The 26,276-nt window shown below is 33.8% G+C and overlaps 3 protein-coding genes across 3 annotated transcripts; 1 reads left to right on the forward strand and 2 right to left on the reverse strand.

Moving 5' to 3' along the window:
* Positions 1-4,339: 4,339 nt before the first annotated feature.
* LOC132611404 (protein MKS1-like) lies at positions 4,340-5,616 on the reverse strand. The gene has a single exon (XM_060325872.1). The coding sequence runs from the start codon at positions 5,492-5,494 to the stop codon at positions 4,796-4,798; it is 699 nt and encodes a 232-aa protein (XP_060181855.1). The 5' UTR covers positions 5,495-5,616; the 3' UTR covers positions 4,340-4,795.
* A 1,800-nt stretch (positions 5,617-7,416) lies between these two features.
* Positions 7,417-10,982, forward strand: LOC132615404 (uncharacterized). Its single transcript, XM_060330014.1, has 5 exons — positions 7,417-7,550; positions 7,666-9,196; positions 9,279-10,196; positions 10,276-10,497; positions 10,574-10,982. Exons 1-5 carry the CDS (start codon positions 7,417-7,419, stop codon positions 10,793-10,795), a joined length of 3,027 nt encoding a protein of 1,008 aa, XP_060185997.1. The 3' UTR covers positions 10,796-10,982.
* Positions 10,983-11,908: 926 nt separating this feature from the next.
* On the reverse strand, positions 11,909-12,568 carry LOC132611492 (uncharacterized). Its single transcript, XM_060325943.1, has 2 exons — positions 12,270-12,568; positions 11,909-12,182 (listed from the first exon to the last, which is right to left on the reverse strand). The coding sequence occupies exons 1-2, from the start codon at positions 12,381-12,383 to the stop codon at positions 11,982-11,984; spliced, it is 315 nt and encodes a 104-aa protein (XP_060181926.1). The 5' UTR covers positions 12,384-12,568; the 3' UTR covers positions 11,909-11,981.
* Positions 12,569-26,276: the final 13,708 nt, after the last annotated feature.

A 26,276-nucleotide genomic window follows, 5' to 3' on the forward strand; every position in this document is an offset into this window, starting at 1 on the left:
TCTGCTAGTAATCATTTTTCCATTTAATGAACTCTACACGATGTGAATCTGAATTAATCAGGTAAGTAAAATTTTCAATACCATATAGTTATACCAAATAATTTAATTTAAAACACTACAAATTAAAGCAATAATATATCTCTAGACTATAATCAATGATAAAAGTAGAGTGGCCTTTTTTTGTTATAAAAATAATTTAGTAACTTTTATGATGCTTAGGTAAAATTGAGCGAAATAAATTTTTTACACAAAAAATAGTATAGTACTTTTGTGCAATATACAAAGTTAGAGTGATTATCCGTGAAATTGCCCCATTAGATCTTTTTAGATATTTCTCTAAACTTTAATAGATTTAACTTATGATGGAATCGCTCGGTGTATTCTTGTTTACTAGCACTCGTACCTGCGCGATGCGTGGCGGTGTTAAAGGAAATTAATAGTAAAAAGTTATTAACTTATTTGTTTGATATATATAATAAAAAATTTATCATGTCGCTTTGATATATTTAAAATCAAGAAATTTGTGAAACAATAAATATTGGTATTATAATATACTAAATTTAACATTATCAATTATGTATACTTAAATAGACAATTTTTATTGAACATTTAAATTGCCACTATCATATCACAATTGCAATTATTTTAGACGTTTTTATATGGAAACAAAAAAACATTCTTATCATATCCCATTGACATATTTAAAAAAGATTATTCCTCTTTTTTTTTTCTTCTTTCTAATTTGATTATATGATATTCGATATCTACTTACCAAACTAACTCAAATTCTACTCGATAAGCTTACAAACCGTATAATGCACTTATTGTTAAAAGCTTTTCCACTTGAACCCAATTAAAAAGAGAGAAATTTCAACTATTCCACCCGATCCTAATATGAGAGCATGAGGAAATGAGTACCAAATCAACATTTTTTTACTAAATAATTGCTATTAGAGTCAATGATCTGTGTTGTAGAGTCTTTCTCAGTGTTCTATTTTTCTCTCCACCAACGTAGGAGTGTCGTCATGAAGTATTCCAACCAAATATCTTGGTCCACCAATGTTTTAAAATTTATGTCAACATCTTTTGCATACACTTCTTCTAATTTTAGATTATTGGTTTTTAGCCTTTATTTTTCGTTGGATATAAACTTCTCTAAATTTTTAACTTTTGAGCTACTACTCCAGATTATTATTCTTTTCTTTTTAGTTTAGTTCTTCTTTAATTAAAGTACTTTTGTTAAAATTCTTGCAAGTTGGCGTCTTAAAAAAATTCACTTCGAAGCACTCTTAAAAGTCGTATTCACACAACTGTTCTTGATCTTATTTTTGAGAGCTAATAGTCAATTGGTTGAACTAATTAATCCCCCCCACCCCCCACCCCCACCCCAAAAAAAACAAAAAAATGTCTCCATCTATTAGAATACCATCTTAAGGTTAGTAGAATAAAAATAATTACTAATACCTTTGTGCGTGTCTGCGCGATACCACTGCATACACAAATATTGTTGTACTAACCAATTTTTTTTTGATGATCAATGTTGTACTAATCAAATATATACATAGTTTTAGAACTAATTCTAAAATTCGAAACGCTACCTTTATTCCTGCAAAAACAATTGAACGGATAATAAATGAAACCTGCCAACAACATGAACCATCAAGTTCCTTTGTTGTTGAAAGTAGTTTGTGCATTGTAGTGTAAATTGGCGCCTTGAATTGCATGTTGTTCCTGGAAGAATGAATCGTCGATCTGCCCAAATGCTTACATACTAATCGAAGTTCGAGGTACGAATTTACATTTTGAGAACCTAATCTTCTTGCTGTACCGTTTCGAGATGCTAATATACACCTTTTTCAAGTGTCAAAAAGGGAGAAGGACGTGAATAGAAGTTCTAATAAATGAAGAAATAACTGTGAGAACTCTATAAATGTAAAACACGTTCTTTCACGTTATGTGATGTTTTAACCACTTGATGTGGCAGTTTCTTTTTTTAAATTCGAAATTTTATGGTGATGACAGTTTTTTTAACTGTTGCATTTCTTTTCTTCTTTTTTTTTTTTTTTTTTAAATTCTGATTTTTATGGTCCTACTATTTTTTTGCCTCTCCGATTCTATATTAGATAGCTTTGACAATTTCCACGGGTTAGATGACAACTTACAGCTGCATGTACATCACATACAGAATGAAGGTACTAAACGAAAAGATGAATATTATCATCTCATTAATTAGAAGTCCTTCTATTACGGTCCCAATGTAGTTAACTATTAAGGTCCTAATGTAGTTTGTAACTTTGTGCGATGGAACACTCTATATGACATTCTAACAACACAATATGACATTCTAACAACACAACTATGCCATAGTTACTACTAATCTAGATTAGTTATCGAGGTTCAATATACATAAAGAAGATACCCAAATGAAAGTTTGTTCGATATGTGTGTACTCTTTGATGAACAAAATAAGTTAGAACGAAACGCACATTATCACATTATGTCGGATAAGTTTTGCTGGTCTGCAATTAATCTAGACTTCCCTATTAAAAGATCATGTTGATGTCCAAATTTTATGGAAAAAGATTGGGCTTCACCTTTCGTACATGGGCTAAAGACTTAGCAAATTGAGTGGATCTCCACAAAAAAATGCCCCAGATTTATGTAGCCCACATTTAACCAAGCTCCTCCGGTAACTGAGAAAAGTTATTGTTGCTGACCAACTGTCCACCTCATACGAAGATCCCGAGATATTTTATCCAGGAGCTGCAACGCGATTTACAGGTTCAGCCGAATTTAGTAGTTTTGATTCAAACTCTTTATATGTATTTGATTCAAATGCCTTATGTCGTTATCCCAAAATTTAGAACCCACAAAATTTAAATCTTGCACTTCGCCTCTGATTTTCATGTGGCATGACTAAGGCCTCATTTGTTTGCATTCAATGGAGGTCTAAATAATGATTCAGACCTAAGCCATTATATATGTGCATTTGTTTACATTAAGATCTAAGCATTTATTTGGTCTAAACAAGTCTTAATCATTAAGATCTTGAATAAAGTCTTCACATCATTTAGAGGTATTTCTGTACGAATAATTTTACCACCACTCTGTCCACAACCACCAACACCACCCCCACCCTCCAACACCACCCCCACCTTCCAACATCACTCCTACCACCACCACCTACCCACCACCATCCACCTCCACCCAACCACCACTACCTACCTCTGCTATCACAACCACTACTACCAACACCATGGTCAACCATCACACATTCTTCACCTACCAACACACCGCCAATTACTAACATCAATCAACTCCACCACCACCACTACCAACCTCCACCATTGTGTCAATCACTATAATACCAATCACCTTCAGCAATCACAACTATCACCACCACCATTACTATCCACTAGCACCAACCTTCACCATCAGTTCACCACCATCACTGCGAAGCATCTCCACCATCACTAAAGAACATAAATATTTTATTTTCTATCAACTAATAATTTTATTTTATTAAATTTATATTATTTATTTTTAATATTTAGTTACTTTTTTATTTGTTATTTATTATTTTTAAATGAATAGATTTATGTACCTTAAGATGTTTGAAGACAAATAGTCTTAATCATTTGGTGTTCTGATCTAGAGCTAACATCTTGATAATTCAGATGTGCATTTAAATTTATACATGTAATTTTATTAAAAACAAATGAGGCCTAAGTCAACTAACTACCACCAGCACGCTGAATATTAGTTTAGGTTTAGATGGTTTTCAAGTGATACTTTTCACAAAGCATTGGCCTCGTCAATAATCTCATCAAAGAAAGAAAGAAAGAACGTGTAAAAGAAAACAAATTACTACTAGTAAGATATGACTAGTCTACTTTTAAATCTGAGTTTTAGTGCATACTATAAAGTTCTGACCGCTGAAGATATTTCACTGGGAAAATGTGTTGCATACTACTCATAACATTATGCCATGTCAATATCTGAAAATAGAGCGCATATACAAAAATAAATTAACTTTAATTGGAAGGTTCCGCATGAGTGGGGAGTAGATGAATCTAACTTTTGCCAGCCCACAAGTATCAAGCATCATTTATAGCTAAGCTGGCCAACAAACTTGCTTTCTTCCTTCTTATTCTTTTAAAAAAAAAAAAAAAAAAACGATACATTATAGTCAAGATGTCAAAAAGAAAATTTAATTTGTCATGATATGGATAATCCAAACCGCTGAAGACTTTCTCTTGATATTTACTTTATTCTAATTCTGAAAAGCACGCCAAAATTTACACCTACATAAACCCAAGAAAGCAAGAAGGAACGTGAATTCAATTGATTATGGACGATGTGTTGATAAATTTCAAGCCAATTTAAAGTATGTTACAAAGTAATATGCTAACGTGGTATGTGTATCACAAAGGAAAAATAGAAATCCTATATTTGACCCTCATCAAAATGGCCCATCATTTTCAATTCAAATGAGGGGAAAAAAAAAAGTAAAGAACTTCCTACCCGGAGCTGATGTAATGTTAATATTATCGGTTCATATATGAACTCAAGAATATTGACTCACATCTTGTACTATGTATTAAAAAAATCTCTAAATAACCATAACATTAATAAATTTCGAGCCCAGTAAATCAAAATAGACTATGATAGAATCTTGAACTCAGACAAAACCTTATAATTCAAATCCCGAATCTGTCTCTGTCCATCCTAGCTTGCATTGAAGAATTAAAACCCAAACAGGAAGTCGTTCTTCTATGTTTCTTTCTCTGTAGTGTTAACGGTCAAAGAGGTTATTGAAAAGGTCAAAAGATGGAGTACATGGAGATAGTATTATTCTAGGTGAAATAAAATTTAAAGGGCTTGGCAAGAAACTAGGTTCCAAATAATTCCTGTTATTGTGTAATACAGGGCTTAAATCATGAAAAAATCCAGCTGACGGAGGTGAGAAGAAATTTGATGGTATAGGTTGAAGAGAAGCTGGATTTGGTGATAAAATACCTGGAGGAAGAATTCCACTTCTTTCAGCTTCTCTATCTATTTCTATCCCTTCATCAACTATTTCCATGTCACATACTTGTGATTTTTCCTCCTCTGGGGGTCTTGTTTTCTCTATTGAAGCAAACCTAGCAGCCGGAGATATGGCGCCAATATTCATATTTTCTTGAAAAGGGACTGAGGAGGACGACGAGGAAAATGAGGACGATGAGGAATTTGGTCCAGTGAGTCGTTGGACTAAAGTCATGAACTCACTAGGGTTTGCATGAATCACCTTGGGGGACACAGTGTATATTATAACTGGCGGTCGTGGTGGAGCTTGGTGGTGACGTGGCAACTGATGGTGTTGCTGATGTGGAACCACCGGTGGTTTTTTGATCTTGTGTGATTCTTTACGTACTCTAAGAGGTGCTGGCCGGGGACCCTGTAGTTCTCTTTTAGGCGACTTTGCAACAGAGTCATGTTCCGGTTGGTCCATCGGGAAAAAAATTGAAGAGTCGGTTATTGAAAGAAAATAAAAAGATGATAAAGCTAGAGGCAATGGCGGAGGAGGAGATGGTTAAGAGGAAGAAAAACGTGTTATTTTCTCAAGGCATTTATAAGGAGGTGACAATATATTTAATAGTACTATTTGAGCAGAGTTGATAACAATACAAGACCAAAGTAATTAATAAACCATCATAAATTTTAGTCTCCACGCAAATATATAAAATACTAATCGCTACTCGCTTAACACTATAATTTATGCGTTTGTATGTAGGGTTTTTTACTTAATAATACATAGGATACATACGTGCCGATTTCGTATTGTTAGAAAGGTTTGAACATGTCCAAAAGAAAATTAAAATTGGCTGCTTGTAGGAAATAGTCAACTTTTGGTGATGATATATGATTGACGACAGTAATCATATCCATGTAAAGCTTGAATGAATAAAACATCAAGACTATTATTAATTCAGGAGCCAAGTTGAGATAAGAGTTGGTTTATCAGCAGACAGACTATTTAGGGCCTGCTTGGAAAGCCACCTCTTAATTGGAATTGGTGTAATTACTAGGGTAGTAATTACACAGCCTAGTAATTACACAGTAGCTAATTACACAGTAGTGTAATTACAACGATCTGTTTGTTTGTCATAACGTGATTACAGTGTAATTACAAGCGTGTTGTTTGGTTGCACAAGTGTAATTACACAGTCAGTTTAATTTAAAAATAAAATTTAATTATAAAAAATTTAAAATTAATATTTAAAAAATATTGCCTTTATAAATGATATTAAATTAGTTATTTAATAACACATTGTTTTTGAAAATATATTAATTAATAATCATATATTTGTAACTAATATTGTAACAAAAATAATTGATATATATTTTTCAAATTAATATTTAATTTTAATTAATTATAAAACTTAAAAGAAGACTTTTTTTGTGAGAACGTCATGGATTGGATGTTTGACAAAAAAATAATATTAATAAATATAATGCCATAACATTATTCAAATTTTTGACACAAAAAATTCATCAAATGTAAGTGAAAAATAAATAACATGCAATGTGAAAGCAAATAACTTAAAATTGAAAATATAACCTAAATTCAAAATCCAAAAGAAAAAGTTCAACATAATACTCTTATGTCAAATTCCAACATTACATTAGTAAGTTCCAATGTAACTTAAGTAAATAATTCAAAAGAAAGGAAAAATATAAGTTTATAACCCCATTCACAATGAAATTCTACTTTAATAACGTCACCCGTTATATGTCAAGTTTGTTAATAACTCATTCTTTTCAATATTAAGAGGTGTAGTTTCAAATATTAGAATAATAACACGGTTATGCTAAATGAATAAAATAAAAAAATACGAGCAATTACATGGAATCACAAGAAGTAAAGGTTGGAATGAAAAGAAAGAAAATGAAAAATAAATAATATAAAAAGAATAATACATTTTAAAAAATAAAAAAGTAAAAATAAAAAAGAAATTAAAATAATAGAAATAAAAAAATATTAAAAATTAAAAATAATAGAAATAAAAATAAATTAAAGTAAAAAAATAAACAAACTAAAAAGTAACCATGTAATTACAGGGTGTAATTACACCCAATTCTCACGCACAGTGTTGTTCGTTACCCCCAATTCTAACGCATACGTTGTTCGTTACCCCCAAAATAAACCCTAAGTTTTCAGCTGGTTGATTTTGTGTGTTGGAGTCATCGTTTTTATGTGGGTTTGGAAGGTTTTTCTGTGGGTTTTGAAGGTTTTTCTGTGCATTTCTGTGGGTTAAAGGTAACTTTTGCTTTAACCTTTTATTATTGTCAAAATATTTAGTGGATGGTATTGTTGTTATTCCGTGCAAAATTAGGGTTTTTAAAAACTATCGACATTATTAAATACTAGTTATGTCAGATATTATTGAGGTCTATTTTCACCATGGTGGTAACTTTACAATGGGCCCTAACCCCATATATGTTGATGAGAAGGATGTTGTAATTGCTGATATTGATAAAGACCATTTCTCTTTATTCGAGCTACTGTTTTATACAAAAAAAAATTGGATATAATTTAGTAGGTGGTTTCCTTTACTTTGACTTAATAAGTAAAACTTTCGTCCAAGTGGTGACTGATGCCGAATTGTTAAATATTGTGAGTGGTTTGAAAGTTGGTGATGTGTTACATTTTTATATTTCACATGTGTGTGAAAACCCTGAGGTGGTGGAAGATGTGGGCCCTACTGGACTTATTTGTGGGTTAGAGGTAAATGATGCATCTAGGGCAACAATTGATAGTGATATAAATACTGGGGCTGGAGAAAACATAGAAAACCCTAAAGAAAGACCTAAAGAAAGAGAAGAGGTTGAAGAGAGAGGGTCTGTAAATGTTCCTAATGTTGAAGAGAGAGGGTCTATAAATATTCCTAATGTTGAAGAGAGAGGGTTAACTGTTGAAGTTGAAGAGGAAGTGAATGATGAACAAACTGATGATGGAGACTCATTTTTGGCTAGTAGTGAGTCAGATCTGGATAAAATACCAGATGAAGATGATAGTGAAGCTGATGAAGAGTTAATTTCTTTAAGGAATGAAAGGAGAAGTACACTGAAGAAGCAAATACCAAGGAGAAAGGAACCTGCTGTCACTACTGAGATTCCCCTAAGTGAGGGAAAAATAGATAGAGGCTTTGAAGATATTGGAAAGAACAAGGCCTCCAAATATAATGGATGCTTAGCAGGGGATGAGCAGTATATTGATAGTTCTGCTGAAGAGTATAGTGAAGATTTAGATGATGAGCTGGATGTGGATGCTGAACCTGGTGTTGACTTGCCAAGTAGAAGGAAGAGCAACAAATTAAGGTATGATCCGGATTGCGTGGTTAGTATTTTTGAGCTAGGCATGGTATTTGAGAATGCTGAAGTATTTAGAAAGGCAGTAGCTAATTATGCTGTTGAATACCATGTTCAATTGAAACTTAAACCAAATGAGCAGAAGAAAGTGAGGTGTAGGTGTAAGTCCAAGATTTGTAATTGGAGGTTGTATGCTAGTGTTGATAAAAAATCAGGGGATTTTATGGTGAAAACTTACCATCCAATTCACAAGTGCACTCCACTTAACAAGAATAAGATGTGCAATGCTAAGTTCATATCCAACAGATTTAGGGATAGGATCACTTCTCAACCTACTATTAGAATTTGGGAAATTCAGGACTTGGTTAGAGACCAGTTAGGGTTGTATGTTGGTAGAACTATATGTCATAGGGCAAAACAAATAGTGCTTAATAAGTTTATGGGGGATTGGAGGGAGGAGTTTGCAAGACTTTGTGATTATGCAGAACAAATCATTTTGAGTAATCCTGGTAACACTTGCATAGTGAAAACAGACAGAGAAAGTCAGCCTGGAGTGAACTTGTTTAAGTATTTTTATGTTTGTTTTGATGCAATGAAAAGGGGCTGGTTGGAGGGATGCGGGGAAATTATTGGGTTTGATGGTTGCTTCCTAAAAGGTGCATGTAAGGGTGAACTTCTGGTGGCTGTTGGAAAAAATGGGAATCAGCAGATGTTTCCCATTGCTTGGGCTGTCATTGACAATGAGTCAAAAGAGTCATGGACATGGTTTATTCAGAACTTAATCAATGATTTGGGGCTGGGAATTGGAGATGGAATTACAGTAATGTCAGACATGCAAAAGGTAATTTTACTAACTTTTTTTGCATTGTTAACCTTGTTTTTTTGGCATATATACTAACTGTACTTGTTGTGTGGTATTGTAGGGATTGTTGAGCACACTGCTAGATCTTTTACCAAATGCTGAGCATAGGAAATGTGCTAGACATATATGGGCTAATTGGCAGAAAGATTGGAAAGGTGAAGAAAGAAGAAAACAATTCTGGAGGGTCTCTAAAGCATCATTTGAGGTAAAGTTGAGAGAAGAACTTGCAAATTTAGATAAACTTGGAAAAGACATCTGTGAAGATTTATTGCAATTTAACAAAGAGCACTGGTGTAGAGCCTATTTTAAGGAACACTCTAAGTGTGATGTAGTTGAAAACAATATGTGTGAGACCTTTAATTCCTGGATATTAGCAGCTAGGCATAAGTCTATAATTACCATGCTAGAAGAGATTAGGCATAAAGTAATTACTAGGCATGTTGAAATGAGAAGATTAGCTGAGACATGGATTACTGATATTTCACCTATGGCAAGGGTGATGTTGGAAGAAAACAAGAAGCTGTCTAACAAATGTGAAGTGTTGTGGAATGGGCTAGAAGGGTTTGAGATCAAGGAATATGAATATAGGTTCATTGTACACTTGTGGAACAAAACATGCACTTGTAGGCTGTGGCAGTTAAGAGGAATCCCCTGCCAACATGCAATATGTGCATTCTACCATCTAGGGGATGAACCATATAATCATGTGGAACATTGGTATAGAAAGGAGACATTTATGAAGGCATATTCATACTTTCTTGACCCACTGCCCAACATGAAGATGTGGCCTAAGACTAATAACATGAAGATTGAACCTCCAGCACCAAAAGTAATGCCTGGCAGACCAAAGAAAAAAAGAAGAAAGGATAAAGATGAACCAAGAAAGAAGTATGGCAAGCTGTCCAAGAGAGGTGTGCATATGACATGTTCAACATGTCACCAACTAGGCCATAACAAAAAGTCTTGTCCAGTAACAAAGGTATTTTAGTTTGTTGATTTATTTTAGTTTTAACACCTTATTATTAAGAACTGCTCCTAACATTTGATTTTTCTTCTAGGGTGGAAGTGGTAGAGGAAGTGGTCAATCAAGGTCTGCACAGAAAAAGCCTATAGGAAGTGGTGAATCAAGCTCTGCACAGAAAAGGCCTACAGGAAGTGGTGAATCAGTTGGGTTGAAAAGGGGTAGAGGAAGTGGTCAATCAAGTTCTGCACAGAAAAGGCCTAAAAATGCAGGCCTTGGATGCTACATAAACCCAACAACTGGAAGAACTGTCATTAATGTAAGGATTCATTGTTTACAATCTAGCATTTACCACTTTGTTAAGTTAATCTAATTTATTTTTGTGTCAATTGCAGCCTGGTAGTTCAAGTGAGAGAGTTGTCAGGCATGGGACTATGAGGGACACCAGTGCAGTTAACATTGATCTTGGATTTAAACCTCCTAGTCTGAAGTTCAAAGGTAAAAGTGTTGTCACAACCACACAGCTACAGCAGCAGTCTAGAAACAGGAGAAATATAACCACCAACAAGCCTTCTACCCAACCAGAAGCAAAGAAGAAGCCAATTTGGAAATCCTGAATGTCTGTTCAAACAATTTAGTTCTGAATCTATTGTGAAACAATTTGGCAGTTTTAGCCAAGTATTTTTATGTGTCTTATGTCCTTTGCATGAAACTGTTATTTTGCGTGTAACTGTTATTTTGATGGCTAGCCTAGTACTTCTATTAAATGTAACTATTTTTTTGATTAGTTAAATGGTAGTTGGATGGGGGTTGAATGAAGAGTAATTTAATGGGGGTTGAATGAATTAATTGGAGTAATTGAATGGTTGAATGGTTCAATGAATGCTGGAGTAATTGAATGGTTGAATGGTTCAATGAATGCTGGAGTAATTGAATGGTTGAATGAGTTAGTTGGAGTAATGGAATGGTTGAATTAGTTGGAGTAATTGAATGTTGTATTACCCCTATATAAATTACCTCAATAGTCTTCCATTTTACTATCCAACAACCACACAAACGAATTCACTCATAGTCTCTCAAACAAAATGCATCATATCCAGCATTACACTATTGGTTGGTTTGAGAAAAACATTGACCAAATCCTATATACAAAACGATGATTTCGTAAGTCCTTTTTTTTTTTTTAGCTTTTGTTTACCATTGTTTTGTTATTGCTTTTAATACTACTTGTTTGTGTAGATTCTTCCAACTATGGATGTTCTTCCACAAGATGACAAAGAAGTCGTTGTTTTATACGACACAGCCGCTTTCAAAATGAAATACAAGATCGGTAGAAAGGCGCGCCTCAACAATGGATGGAAAGAGTTTGTTGATGCAAAAGGTCTAAGGGAAGGGGATGAGTTGCGTTTTCAAGTTTGTTATCTACAGGATCGCCTCTACTTCATTGTTACTAAAGTGGAGGAGCTGGAGATCATAGATGTTGATTAGGTCGTCTCTTTCTATTTATGAAAAATGAAGTTTGGTTTGGTTTGATTTGTTTTGTTTTGTTTTGTTTTCGTTTACTTAATGACGTATAGTTTTGATTTATGTTAGTATCCAAATATATATTCATTCGATTCATAAAAGTGTGGCCATATACAATTACACAAAATCACAAAATTTGGCCAACTTTGTGAGTCCCTAAAACAGTCCCTTAAACTGTCCATAATTACTAAAATTACTACTATAATTACTAAAACTATAATTACTAAAACTAATTATAATTACTGGAATTTAACCTACTATAATTACTAAAACTAAACATCAACGACTACAATGCCAAAACTGGAACCAAATTGCAAACAACAACACTACACCAAACACCAACTTCTTCCGAGTTCGTTTTGCACGAGCCTTTTCTTCCTCAAAAGCTTTAACCCTCTTCAACAACCCATAAATGACTTTATTTGCTTGCTCGGGATGCCTTGGTTCGTACCAATTGAAGTAATTACATCCACTTCTAGCCTTCAAAGAATAAAAAGAAAAAGCTTTATGAATCAATTATGAGGAAGAATTAAGTAATGAAATAACCCATAACAAGTATACGTTTACCTCATCAATTGGGCACGAAAAAAATCTCCTTCCGGGATTATTTGGACTCCATGAAATTTTCAATTCGCAAATACGCCCACATCGGCTAAATTCGATTCTTGAAGTGTTAGCCATTGTTGAAGCAAGATTAAAAGCAAACAACAGAGATAGATTTGAAAAAAAATTGGAGCAGCAATTACTTTGACTGAAAATTAAAAAAAAATTGGAGCAGCAATGATTTTTAGAGTATTTAGGGTTTAATATTATGAATTGGGGAAGAAGATGATATATTTAAAAGTGGGTGGGGCAAATATATACGTTGCTGGGTCCATTTGACCGTTATTTTTGTCCAGCTCGGACTGTTTAATGAGCCTCACGCGTGAAAATTTCGTCCTCTGCACGCGTTGTGCCAAGCTGGACCGACAGGTCAAAGTGGCACAATAAAGACTGTCTTCAAGAGTTCATATGATACGCGACTCGGTTAAGGGGTCCAAGTGAAAAATATGAATAAATTTAAGGGTCTATCTATGACTTTGACCTTTTCAAATAAAGTAGCATGTCCTGCATTTGCTACCTAACCGTCCCCTACTACAAGGACAGTTTGTAATTGTGGGAGTTGCCTTATAGTGCACGGTTGCTGAGCAATTCTTGGGAGTTGCGCGATCTTAGTACGATTAGAATCAGAATTCTATTGTCGTTTTAGTTTATTTTTAAGGCATGTTGACCCTGTAGATTTGGGAAATACTTATCTAACTCTAAAGGGGGATTCTGACTGAGATTAATTTCATGTATTGTAATTAGTTTCTTCTCTTTGCGTAGCTGAAAGCATTCTGTTTTTGCCTCAAGGATATATGTAGGCTTGGCTTGTGGCGATACCTTGTTAAATTTTGTATATTTTTTTTTCTATCTAATTGTTTTGTGTATGATTATATGCTCGTTAATTAACCACTGTTATTTCACAATAATTGCTTTAGTTTGTACCATTTATTTCATGAATTATAGTAAACCTTTAGCTTCACCGTAAACAGTGATGGACTAGTCAGGAATTGTTACAATGAAATCCAAAAATGCAACAATAATTTCGGACAGGGGATCAAATTAAACCTAAAGTCTAAAGTAAGGTTTGAACCACCTCCCACTACAATGAAAGCTTCCCTTATATATATCAAAAAATGGATTCAATTTTTTTTTTTTATATATATACATACACACAAACCAAAAAGTTATTATTTAATTTACATATTTGAACAGTGTAATTTTCTGATGAAAGAAATTCAATTGAGCCCCTTTCAGTGGATGTGGCTCCACCAGTGACCGTAAATCACAAAATTTGTTCATGCATTAATCAGTTGACTTCGACAAAAGTTTTTTTTCTTTTTTAGAATCATGTTTTCTTTTTCACTTAAGTCGAAAATGGTTTTCTGGAATTGTTTTTAAAACAAGGTTTTGTAGAATCACTAGTTAGCATTTGCGGTTAGTTTAGATACAAACATGCCAATGTAGCTTTGAAAATGCAAAATCCGGTTATGGACTATATATCCAGAGTTAACATATTGCAAAAAAATAAAGGTCGACATATTGCGAGGCTAAACTTATATGCGCTTCTAGAACATTTTTTTGCGCGGATTGTTCTCTTTGGGGTGGCCTTTAATTTTAGTCCCTCTAATTGCTGGTCTTTAATTTTTGTCCTTTACTTAAAAGGTGGCTGAAAATACCCTGAGGTTCTTGGAAAAAAAAAATTGCAAGACAAGGCTTTTGCAGAAAGTCTGCCACCTTAAGGCAAAGTCTGCCGTCTCCGACATAAGTTTTATGTAATTTCGCCCAAATAGGCATAGATAGGTTCATAGAAACCTATGTCTTGCGAAATTATTATTATTTTCGACTCTGCTGGGTATCGAACCCAGAACCTCAGAGTATTTTTAGCTACCTTTTTAAGCGAAGGGCAAAAATTAAGAATCAGCGAATTGAGGAGCAAAAATTAAAGACCAGTCCGTACGAAGGGCAATCGTGCAAATTGTCCCTTCTAGAACAATATGTATTTATGTTGCTCTTAAGTCAAAGTAATAACTACTACATGGTGGATTGATTATTCAACGTTTACTCAGTCTAAACTGTCACATACTCACATTATACGCCCAAAGGTGCCAACTTTTCTTGTTTAAATAATTCCAAAAACATATTATCTCAGCTCAAACTCCGCCAAACAAAATTATTCTAGACGAAATTTTTATCTGACGCTGCTCATAAGACATTTGAACTTTTCATTAGGGACGTGATTAACATTTTCATAACCGGTGAACATATTAAAAACATAAAGATTATTATGCATCAAACATGATGGGTTATCACAAGTGAAAAATAAAATTCACATTCGAGCTCCAAAATGTGATTTAGACGTGCAAATGAAATAAATAGTAATATGATCCTAATTAAATCGAGAACATGAAGAAAAGTATAGAGTAATATTATGAAACATTTCTTGCGGACCTTCAGTCAGATGCCGTATGGAGACCTGTTTGTTGATTATGAAACTCATTAATTCTAAGAAGATTCTAATATATTCCCTACCAGCTTCTTGATAAAAATCACCGATTCTTTAAACTTCTGATGCACTGTACATTTAAAATAATTTTTGATTAATGCAACAGAAGCACGTGTTTGGAAAATTACTATGCTTTGTCCTCCTTGACTTTGTTTTTGCTCGGCAGAGACTTGCGCTGAATTGAAAAATACTTTTAGGAGGTTCTTCGCCTTCTTTTCTCCTTTCTCGAGAAGACGAGAATTATATGGAAATGTCAAGATGTTGTAAAGGAATTTAAAAGAGGTATTTTTTAAAAAATTTAATTGGAAAAAATGAACTTTTCGACTTCATCCTTAAGCAATTACAGTTGATGCCCCAAAGATTTTTTACTATTATAATTTGAACCCATGACCTAAAATATTTTCCTAACTTCATTGTCACTAAACTAAAAGCTTTCAAAGCACAATGTATGGGCTTTTCTGACAATAAAGATTTAATATTAGCCATCTTTGGACCAATATTCGATTGCCACTGCAACCTGTAACCCACTCGTTATAATAACAGCTACACAAAAAACTACTCTTGTGTCCCAAAAAGATTGTGTTCCTTTCCTTTTTAGTCTATCCCAGAAAGATTGACACATTTCTATATTTAGAAACAAATTAACTTTATAAAATGATTTACAACCACACAAATATCTAAGGTTTTTTTTAGACCACACATTTCAGAAGTTTTTCTTTATTTCTTAAAATATGTGTCAAGTCAAACTAATTAGACAATCTTTTTGGAACAGATGGAGTAAAATACAAGGACATAAGAAATATAACAACCATTGCAATAATAAGCAACAATATTAGCAAGTACGAGGAATTGAAGTAATCATTCTGTACTCAACGTGAAGTATAAAGCAGATTTGTTTGCTATAGTAAATCTTTGCATCAGGTTTTGTCAAACCTCTTTTGACTTAGTAAGTGTGTGACATCATCCGGCTAGCTTTAATTCAAGTCATAAATTTTTTTTGCCCTAGAGATAATTCTCCCTCTCATATTAGTTATTCACATTACTATAAATATCTATCCCAAAATATTTATTCATTTATAAAATCAAAATAAAATTAATTAAGTTTTTTCTACTTTACTCTTAATATTAATTTATTTTAAAAGTAATCAATATTAATTAAAGTATAATTAATTAAAGAGAAAAAAGTGTAATGTAGTAAAAATATATTTTTATTTATGAGTTATTGAAGAACGTGTAAAAAGATAAGTGAACGAGTAATATTGGATGGAGGGAGTAATATTTAAATATTACCATCGAAAGAGAGATAAGAGAGTGAAAGGCAGGACTAAGTCCTGAGCCGCACGACTTGACCCAACCAACACCTGTTAAAGGGCTTGACAAAATTTAAGTGATTGGAGTAATTAATCTTCAACCCTCATTGGTCAATGGCATTGCCATTTTCAAATACCCTTATCATTTTTCAACCAACATGAGCGAGGATAATAGTACACATGATGCTTACGTTTTTTTCTTGACAAGGATTTGCTGTGGGCTTACTTTTCTAGTAGTGTGTCTGTCAAGATTAAAAATTGGAGCATTAACTGATATTTGACAAGCTCACCCCGATAAGCGAACGATCATCAATTATTCCCTATTACTTAGCCTACAACAAGTAGGGCTGGACATAAATACCGAAAATAGAAAAATCGAACCGAATCGAATCGAAACTTCAACAAACCGAACCGAACCGAACTAGTTTGGTTCGGTGTTTGGTGTCCACCGTAAAAAAAACCGAAACCGAAACCGAAATAGCCAAATCGAAGTTTGATAAAACCGAACCGAAAAACCGAATGCGCACCGAAATTTAATACATTACCCAAAAAAAATTAAAATAGTCCAGCCCCATTAAGTTTAAAGTAAAAAAAAACAATTGTAATAAGTCCTCTTTTGCATTTGTATCCTTAATTTTTCACTTCAATTGAGAAAATCAAATATCCTTAACAAAGAAAGGTAACTAAGATGTGTATTTAGGATTAATGTATGTCATTTATGTGTTTTCTTAATTATTCTTACAGTATGTGTATAACACCTAGTAATCCCATATCATGATTATAGTTTTCTGTTCTTGTGTATCCTGTTTGTTTGATTTTGATTTCAATTTATCAGTTTTATGTTTTATTGATTTTGAGAATATGAATTAGTGTCAATGGAATCACTTCTAATATTATATCAAAAAAACCGAATTGAAAAAACCGAAACCGAACCGAACCGAACTTTAAAAAACCGAAACCGAAAGAACCGAACCGAACTAGTTTGGTTCGGTGTTCAGTGTCCACCTTTAAAAAACCGAACCCGAAATAGCCAAACCGAAGTTTGATAAAATCGAACCGAAAAACCGAACGCCCACCCCTAACAACAAGTACATTACAAACACTTATAATAGCACTCAATGGCATCCGATGATACTTAAAATCACTCCAATAGTGATCTGCTGGGCGCTATGGAAAAGTTTCTGCTCCTACAAATATAGAGATCGGCGTAAACCTGTCCAAAGCAAAATCATTTTTCAGATTGATTGGACTTTGCAAAGGACAATGGCCTATGCTTTTCCCAAGATCAATTTTCCTCCACTATGGACACAACTATGCAGTGCAGTGGAAAGGATGAAACCAAAAGTTATTTGCAAGCCGGTTCTATGGAAGAAACCAGAGCCTGGATAGGTTAAGATCAATACCGATGGAAGTTTTTTTGCCCAAAGTGGAAAAGCGGGAATAGAAGGGGTGATCAGGGATTATCTTGGCTCCTTAATTATCGCCTTCTCCACCCCATCGAGATGCGAAAGCAATAACTTGGCAGAAGCCAGTGCTGCATTGTTTGGTGTACAATGGTGCATGGCAAATGGTTACAATCAGTTCTTTCTTGAACTTGATTCTCTTTTGATTGTTAATATGATCGAACAGAAGGACCTTAGAAATTCCAAGCTCAGAGAGACTCTAAGTTCCTTACATGCTCTACTGAATCATGCTAACTTTCAGGTCACTCATTGTTACAGAGAGGCCAATCAAGTGGCGGATGGCCTAGCTAAACATGGTGCAAATCTGAACAATCCTATGCTACTGACTGATCATAGATTTTTGCCTAGAATCATTCGTGGTGCTTACCGCTTGGATGCTTGTCAGTTGCCTAATTTAAGAATAAGATATGACAAAGCTAACTTCTTTGTCAGTTGATCATGTATTTTGCTTCCAGTTTAAGGAAATATTTCATCTTGATCACAATGTAATTTTCCTTAAACTGATTATAGGTCAGGCCAAGCCCCCCTCTTCTTTTGTAAGCTCTCTTCATTGAATATATCAGGCACATGGGCCTTTTGTGATTAAAAAAAAAAAAAACTTCTAATAATGATAACATATCACATGAAAAAATTGGATAACATATATATATATATATCACGTTAAGTGAACTTTAGACTTGAATGAAGTTTAAGTTCAAATATAAGGATTGAAGTTAATTGAACTTTAGCAAAGCCTAACTTCAAATCCTTACACCTAAAGTTTAGTTTTGGCTTCAAACTTCAAAACTTCGGGAGTATGAAGTTAGGTTTTTGAAAATCCCCAACTTCAGACCTGCAGCTCTGAAGAAGTAGTACGTTTAGCCTTATATTTGTCAAAACTAGCTAAACTTTAAATAATTTTTTAAACTAATTGTGTTTTAAATAAAGATACTACTAAGCGGCTACCTAGCTAATGTCATTTCTACCTTTTTGAGAGTCCAAACCCTAGTAGCTGCATGAGTTGAAGTTGAGGTTCATGCTTTTAAGGGATGAGAATGGGTATTTTACCTACTGTTTAGTCACCCATAACTTTTCAAGCTACCTTTACTTTTCCTCTTACATTTTAATGGACTGTTCTGAGTATTGAAAAAAGGAAAGAAATTCACCAATTACATTTTTCTTTAGACATTTTCAACCTTCGTTTTTACACATGTTAGACTGGGTAATACATTTTAGAGATCAATAAGCCCAGTAGTCTTCAGGAGAATGACATAGCTTGGAAGATCTAAGAAGAGATTCAAAGATAATTATGATATTTTATTCAACAATTTAAGGCTCAACCTCAATGCTGTATTGGCTATTTAAAGTCATGTATCTGTTCCAATGGAAGTCAAATAAAACCTAGCAAACGAAAAAAAATAATAGGAAATTGACATATATTTACCAGCTATTGACAGCATTTTAGCTAAATTTTGAGGCCCGCAAATGTAGCCCAAATAAATTGGCATCCAATAGCCTAATCGCTTAAAATATATGAAAATATGAATATTCTCACCCAGGAAAAAACGTCACTTCAATGTGTGTATATTACGTAGTATATTGTGTATATCAATATATATCACATACTTTCGTGAATATACATAGACATACACGATATACAGGAGATACATGGATATATACGGCGGTATGCATATATGCACTTTAGTGTATTTGGGGATATACACAGATTCATAGGGGATAAAACCTGGAGTTTTCAATTTGAAAATCAACTCAAATGCTCCTCAAATCATCTACAAAAACCTCCAAAATAGATATTTAAACTCTTAATATGTTTCGAACAAAACCTGATATTACCAAATTGAAAGAAATCATAATTATATAGATGGGACCAAGCTTCAGTGGGCTTTAAGGATGTTTCGGGTCCTTCTTCATGTTCTTGTAATACTAATTAAGTTGTATAAAAATCACTACCCATCCCCACCCCCACCCTTCTGTATTTCTTAATTGAATTTCAGTTTATTAGGAGGAAGTCCCTAAGAACATGCATCCTTGCTCCCAAGACTCTTTCATACAATTCCAACAATTTCTTCCACTCCTCAAAAGAGCCCACATGAACGGGGTTGATGCTCCTACATCCATAGCATGAGTAGTTAAAACAAGTGAATGATTCGAAATTAGAGTTATTTCACGGAACATCGATTACGATAAATTGGATCGAATTTTGCTTTTTATTTTTCCAGCAGTACCTCGACATGACATGAGTGTGAAAAGTGTTTAAGAATTAGTTTTCTTTTTATAAGGGTTAAAATCACTTTACTAACACTTTTATTTGCAAATCCTTTTGTTTAATCTTAGCTTAGAAATATGAAAAATAAATACATTTTTTATATTTTTTAACTGCCTTCGGCTTGTTTGTTTTTTCAAATTCTACCAAGATTCCCTCCTCCAATTTGATTTTTTTTTCCTTTCAAATTTCGAAATTATTTTTTCTTATTCTTAAATAGGACAAATCCCAAGAAAATTGAAAAATCAAGCAAAGAAATACTTTTTTTATTTTATTCATCACATCCAGGATTATGAAAGAGAGTACTTGGGTTCTCCCAATAACTATAAACTGTAACATGTCTAAATCTAACTGGAGTTCGCATTGATGGAGGAACTGGTCGGAATAAAGAGGGATTCTAGTTGTAATGTCAAATAAGTATGGTAAGTAAATAGCTCCCGGTTGTTCAATCATTTGATAATCAGAGTCATTCTTTAAAAATGATTAATATGAGTCAGACTCAATGAAATTTGATCAATCATATTTTCTATAATTAAAGTGGAGAACTAAACCAAGAATTCTCTTTCTTCATCAATTTTGTCAATGTGAGCATGTATTTCATTTATTGTTTAATAATCTGACTAAATTCCAATGAGATTGAGGAAGAAAGCTGTGTGTATTTTGACAAACTTTTTATTGGAATTATTATATTGAAATAAAATATGCTAATAAGAGAAAAGTGTTCTATTTTGTGCCATTTAAGTGTATCGACCGGACATAAGGTGTCAAATTCTCAACACGCACACACACACAAAAAAAATGAAAAGAGAGAGAGAGAATAGTAGGGGTGTGAAAAAAAAATGAAAAACCGATCGAAACTAACCCTATCGAACCGATTTATAAGATTTTTTTCACTAAATCGTGTATTTAGGCTTATAACCGTCCTGAATAACTAGAGTGGTCTTTTTAATTTATAAGAAACCCAAAACAAATCCCGAACCAAACCGAATAGTCTTACATGTTTGAAATATATTTTATATAGTAACAAATATGTTAAATTTAATATATAAATATATTTTATAAATTATTTTTTTTGAAATTAAATATATTTTATAATTATGTTTCAAATATAAAAATGAATTTAGGTCACTAACTTTGGGCTTCACTTGATTGAATTAGCTTATATACAAGTAACATATTTAAGAGTCCATTTTTTAAAGAAGTATCGAAAATAAGTTGTTCACTTAAAGCTAGTATAATCCCAAAAGTCAGGCCTCTACAAATGGCTTGTTTGTCGTCGTTGTTGTCTTGCTACTTCAGTAGAAGAACTTAAAAACAACAAAAGGAGCTTTTTCGCTCTACGTATTTGCATGAGTTGATATTTTGAATAGTAAAACATAACTCGTGATGATGGTATATTCTGAGGTGACACTTTAAAGGTAAAATAATAAAAAATTAACCGAATCATACCAGTGTTAAAGAGAAATCGATAATGGGCAAAACAATTTGACTGAGCAGAGGTTCGAACCCGAAATCAAGGGATTCTAGTGAAGGGCAAAAATTAAAGATCACACCAATTTAATGGGCAAAAATTAAAGACTACCCAAAATAAAGGCATTCCTGTGAATTGCCCAATTTATAAAGCAGTATCGGAAATAAGTAGTTCACTTAAATGTATTAAAATTCCAAAAGTCAGGCCTGTGCAAATGGCCTGTTGGCCGTCATTGTTGTTGTCACGCCCCAAACCATGGCCTGAGCGTAACACGGCACTCGGTGCCTGACTGCATATGACCGAGCGAACCACATGGCTTGCTGAATCATCATGAGGCATACATGAGCAGAATTATAAAGTGCAGTGCATGATGAGCTTTTGTAAAACATAATAAGTCATAATACTTAATCAAAATACTTGTTTAAACATGAGTGCGGAAATAACATGAATGAGCCAAAATGGCTATATGACTCCGAAAGTGTGACATGACACAACTGACTTGTCTAATCTATGAAACCGCTAACATGAACATGAGTCTGCTAAACAAAACTGCTGGGACAAAGCCCCCAACATACCTTTAATGCATAACCATCATAAAAGTAAGTAAGGACTAAACCCCGAAGGAGATGGGGCTCACCAAAAGCTGATACGTGGATGATCCTATAGAGCAAATACGTCGTCCTACAAATCAGTACATGCATCATGAAATGCAGGCCCCCGGGCAATAGAAAGAGGACGTCAGCACAATGAATGTACTGGTATGTAAAGCAACTGAGTAAAAGAATAGGTGACATCATATAACATGATATACGAAAACTGAAACCTGAAACCTGTACATGAGCATGAACATGAATACATATGAGTATAATATAAGAAAAATTGTTATACGTGGGGAGTACAATAACTTGTAACCGATCCATGGTCTGGTGCTTGCGTCCCGCTAGCAGAACACTCAGTCCTTGCCAGGGAACATGAGATTTAATATTATGAAAGGATCCAGTCATTATGAGAATCATCCGGAACATGAGTGGATTAATCCTCATCCTACAGTGGCAACGTAGTTTCAGGCTATCTGAAGCCCTCCTCGGTAATTAAAGCAACTCCCAAAAATATGAACATGTAAAATAGTGGCACTTGCTGCCCATGGTATATCATGAATCATAACTTGCTTGTACATAGTTTACATGAATGATAACTTGCTTGTACATGGTTTTCATGAATCATAACTTGCTTGTATGTGGTTTTCATGAATCATAACTTGCTTGCACGAACTTGTAAAAGTTAGTATTTTGCTTAAAAAAATATCATAGTTTATCATAACATAACATGCATGTAAGAACCCATGAAATGAGACATATGGGTTTTTCATAGATTACGGACGGATTCTTAATAATCATAAAGAAATATTAAGAACACAATGATGGAATTATAACAATTCATACTTAGTATAATCATAGACATTGACCTAGGGTTATCATGAGCATGGCGTAAAAACCCTAGTTTTCATGGAGAGTCATAATTTATGGATTATGAGGCGTGGGGAAGAATAACAATGTTCCCACACGTAGATAGTAACCCTACATACCTGGTAATGCTCCAAAACTTGAATTAAAGACTTGAACTTTGAAGAAGATTTCCAAAATCTTGAATTTTTGAACCTTGAGATGGGTTTTCTTGAAAACCCTAGGTTAGGAATGATGATCTCTTGTTTAGATTACACGGATATATATTAGAATTGACTTGGAGTGATTAGAGTAAGCTTACCTTGATGTTCTTGATGATGGGAGAGAATAGAAGGTCGTTCTAGGGCTTGGGGTGTGAAAAATGAAGTGAAAAAGCCTTAAAACGAAGTTTTATAATTGCTGCCGGACCCATTTTACACCTTATTTTACATCCCGTAAAAGTTTTACGGACCTTAGATCCCACCGTAAATCAATTACAGTGATTTGGGATTTCTGGACCAGTTTTACGGCCCAAATCTACAGCCTGTATAATTTTTACGGCCCGTAGATTCCACTGTAAATTGACAAGATACCGTTTTAGTAAAACGGGCATAACTTTTTGTACAGATGTTTGTTTGACCTCCATAATATACCTTTGGAAAGGTATTTCACAGATCTACAACTTTCAAGAAGGATATTTTCCCAAATTCCTTACAGATTTTTCCGTATACTCATTTTAATTCAGATATGGTGCAAACCCACTTGAAAACACGCTCCGTAGGGTAGCTTCCGACTTTCTTTTGCTCAAGGACTCTTCTCATGTCTTGATTGAGTTTCAAACAGAATTTATACACTACTCAAATTGGGTTCATTATACCCCCGTCTTACGAGTCAAATCTTAGCCCGAATGCACGAGGTGTTACAGTTGTCTTGCTACTTCAGTAGAAGAACTTAAGAACAACAAAAAGGAGCTTTTTTGCCTTATGTATTTGCTTGAGTTGATTTTTTGAATAGTAAAACATAACTTGTGATGATGGTGTATTCGGAGGTCACACCTTAAAGGTAAAATAATAATAAAATTAACCGAATCATAATGACAATAAAGAGAATCGATATGATTGGGATGATTTTAGAAAATTTAATTTTGGTTATATATTGTAAAATATCCGAAAAACTGGATGATAAATTATTTCAAAAATAATCGGACAAACAGTCCCATTGACACCCCCTAGAAGAGAGCCAAATACAGAAGAAGACCAGAGGCGGAACCAAATGGGTGGGTGGGAGTGCACGTGCAGTCTCACCCTTCGGAAAAAATTACGTATATATATATATATAGATGTGTGTATATACCTTGATAAATTAGTATATATTTAATTGTGCACTCTAACGAATGAAATTGTCTTTGGGGCAAGTTGGTTGCAACCAGTGTTTTAAAAGGCGAGGGTGTAAGGCGGGGCGTTTTACGTCTGTCTCAATGAGGCGTAAGCCCCGAGGCACGGGGCATAAGCCCCATGGGGTTTTAATTTTTAATATTTTATAAAATGATATAATTATAATAAATACTTTTAAATATGTGAAATAGCGTAAAAAATTGAAGAAAACTATAAATAAGTGATATATATATATGCTCCACCCCCACAAAAAAACTAATTAGAACGATCTATTATACGCTACTTACAAGTACAAGTGACTGCTTGTTACTTTTTTGAGATAGTAGAAGACAAGATAAATAATTGGAAAAGAATATATATTAGGCATTCTAGCAATAAAAAAAGGTCTTGACTTTTAAATTTAATGTTTCAGTTCCTTTTTAAAACATTTGAGTAATTACATGTTGACTTTTGAGAATTTGGGCATTATATTAAGGACTTATTTAACAAATTTCATTTTAGTTTGAAGAAGTTTTCTGGGCTTACGCCCCGACACGCCCCACCAAAAAAAACTAGCCCCAAACGCCCGGGCGTACGCCCCGAATTCCTGGGCGTACGCCTTTGGAGACTTTCGCCCCGACCCATCGCCCGGGACTCGCCCCAAAAACGCCTTTTAAAACACTGGTTGCAACTGTTACTTCCTTTACATGTCACCCCGGATCGAACCCGAATGTCACTTTTAATTATTTTTTTGAGCCTACTTTTAGGAAAACAATAAGCGTTAAATGAGCTCACCCAGATTTGAACCTGCACTGTCACCACATGTTGCACAGCCTTAGCCATTGAGCTATCTCTTTCATTTGCTTCATTGTATTAAGTTTTATTTATTACACATATTTGACCTATATACTTGTATTTTCGCCACAGCTACGCTATTAATAACCGATCCGATATGGTATTATCCCTCAGTCATCATTAAATTTTTTGTTGGAGTTTATGTCAAGATAATGATGCCCTCGCCGTCTTAAAATCCTGAGTCCGCCTCTGAAGAAGACTAGTTGCGACCACTAAATACTTTTCAATATGTAGTACTGACATAAAACTCTGGAGTCTCTTGGGCACAACTTGACAAATATAGGGTATAAAAAATATGGTTTATTGATAAAAATCCTGAATTACACTTGTACTTAGGGGTGGTGGTTCGGTTTTTCAAACTTCGGTTCGATTTTTTCGGTTTCGGTTTTTTGAAAGTGGACACCGAACACCGAACCGAATTAGTTCGGTTCGGTTTCGATTTTTTGATTCGGTTTTTTTTTTTTGCATGGGCCTGAAATGAGATATTTTCTGCTTGTAAAATGGACTTTCTTTTTAATTAAAAATGAGCTATTCTATTGTTTTTAAGTATATGCTTATCGATTCTATAATGCGAAGATGTAAGCTAGATCATGCAATACATAAAGAACGAAAATGTAGAAGATGGGGGAAAAGAGAAAAAGGCAGTAGAAGCTTAGGAGCAATCCAAATACCCATTTTTTGACTTACTAATTACTTGCTCCTATCTAATTATCAACAAAAACTTCTAACTTGTAGCTAATGTATCAAGTTATATTTAATTTAAGGATTATTAATTAATACACAAACAGTGTACAGTTTTAGCATTACACGTTAATTTAACTGGTTAAAATCTTATATTACTTTATTTTTTGGATTATCATAAATTTTCTATAAAAAATTACTAGTTAGTATAGGTCAATTTAACTTGAGGATGTAAATAATATATACAACATAAAGAACTCTTTCAGGTAATAAAGCCGATTCGGTAAGAAAATTTAACAGATAATTCTCTCAAATGGCCGGTAAGGGAATTGGATGTATATATATATATATATATATATATATATATATATATATATATATATATATATATATATATAAACCGAAACCGTACCGAAACACCGAAAAATCAAAACCGAATTTTTTTTATTAATTCGGTTCGGTTCGATTTTTCGGTTTTCGGTGTTTATGCCCATCCCTACTTGTACTATAGGAGAGAAAATCCTATTTCTTAGTTTCATACTTTCATTGACAGATGTAATATTTGTCATGTCAATTTTCGTTTTAATTTTGAGGTACATAGTAGGCTTAGGAAAGAGGAAGAACAACA

The sequence above is a fragment of the Lycium barbarum genome, chromosome 1, assembly GCF_019175385.1.
Source record: "Lycium barbarum isolate Lr01 chromosome 1, ASM1917538v2, whole genome shotgun sequence".
Classification (NCBI taxonomy): Eukaryota; Viridiplantae; Streptophyta; class Magnoliopsida; order Solanales; family Solanaceae; genus Lycium; species Lycium barbarum.

Excerpts from the sequence above, each read along its gene's own strand:
- LOC132611404 (XM_060325872.1), bottom strand. The coding sequence starts at position 5,494 with ATGGACCAACCGGAACATGACTCTGTTGCAAAGTCGCCTAAAAGAGAA.
- LOC132611492 (XM_060325943.1), bottom strand. The coding sequence starts at position 12,383 with ATGGCTAACACTTCAAGAATCGAATTTAGCCGATGTGGGCGTATTTGC. Across the intron at positions 12,183-12,269 it reads TTTCGTGCCCAATTGATGAG|GCTAGAAGTGGATGTAATTA; the intron begins GTAAACGTATAC and ends TATTCTTTGAAG.
- LOC132615404 (XM_060330014.1), top strand. The coding sequence starts at position 7,417 with ATGTCAGATATTATTGAGGTCTATTTTCACCATGGTGGTAACTTTACA. Across the intron at positions 7,551-7,665 it reads TTCTCTTTATTCGAGCTACT|TGGTTTGAAAGTTGGTGATG; the intron begins GTTTTATACAAA and ends AAATATTGTGAG. Across the intron at positions 9,197-9,278 it reads TAATGTCAGACATGCAAAAG|GGATTGTTGAGCACACTGCT; the intron begins GTAATTTTACTA and ends GTGGTATTGTAG.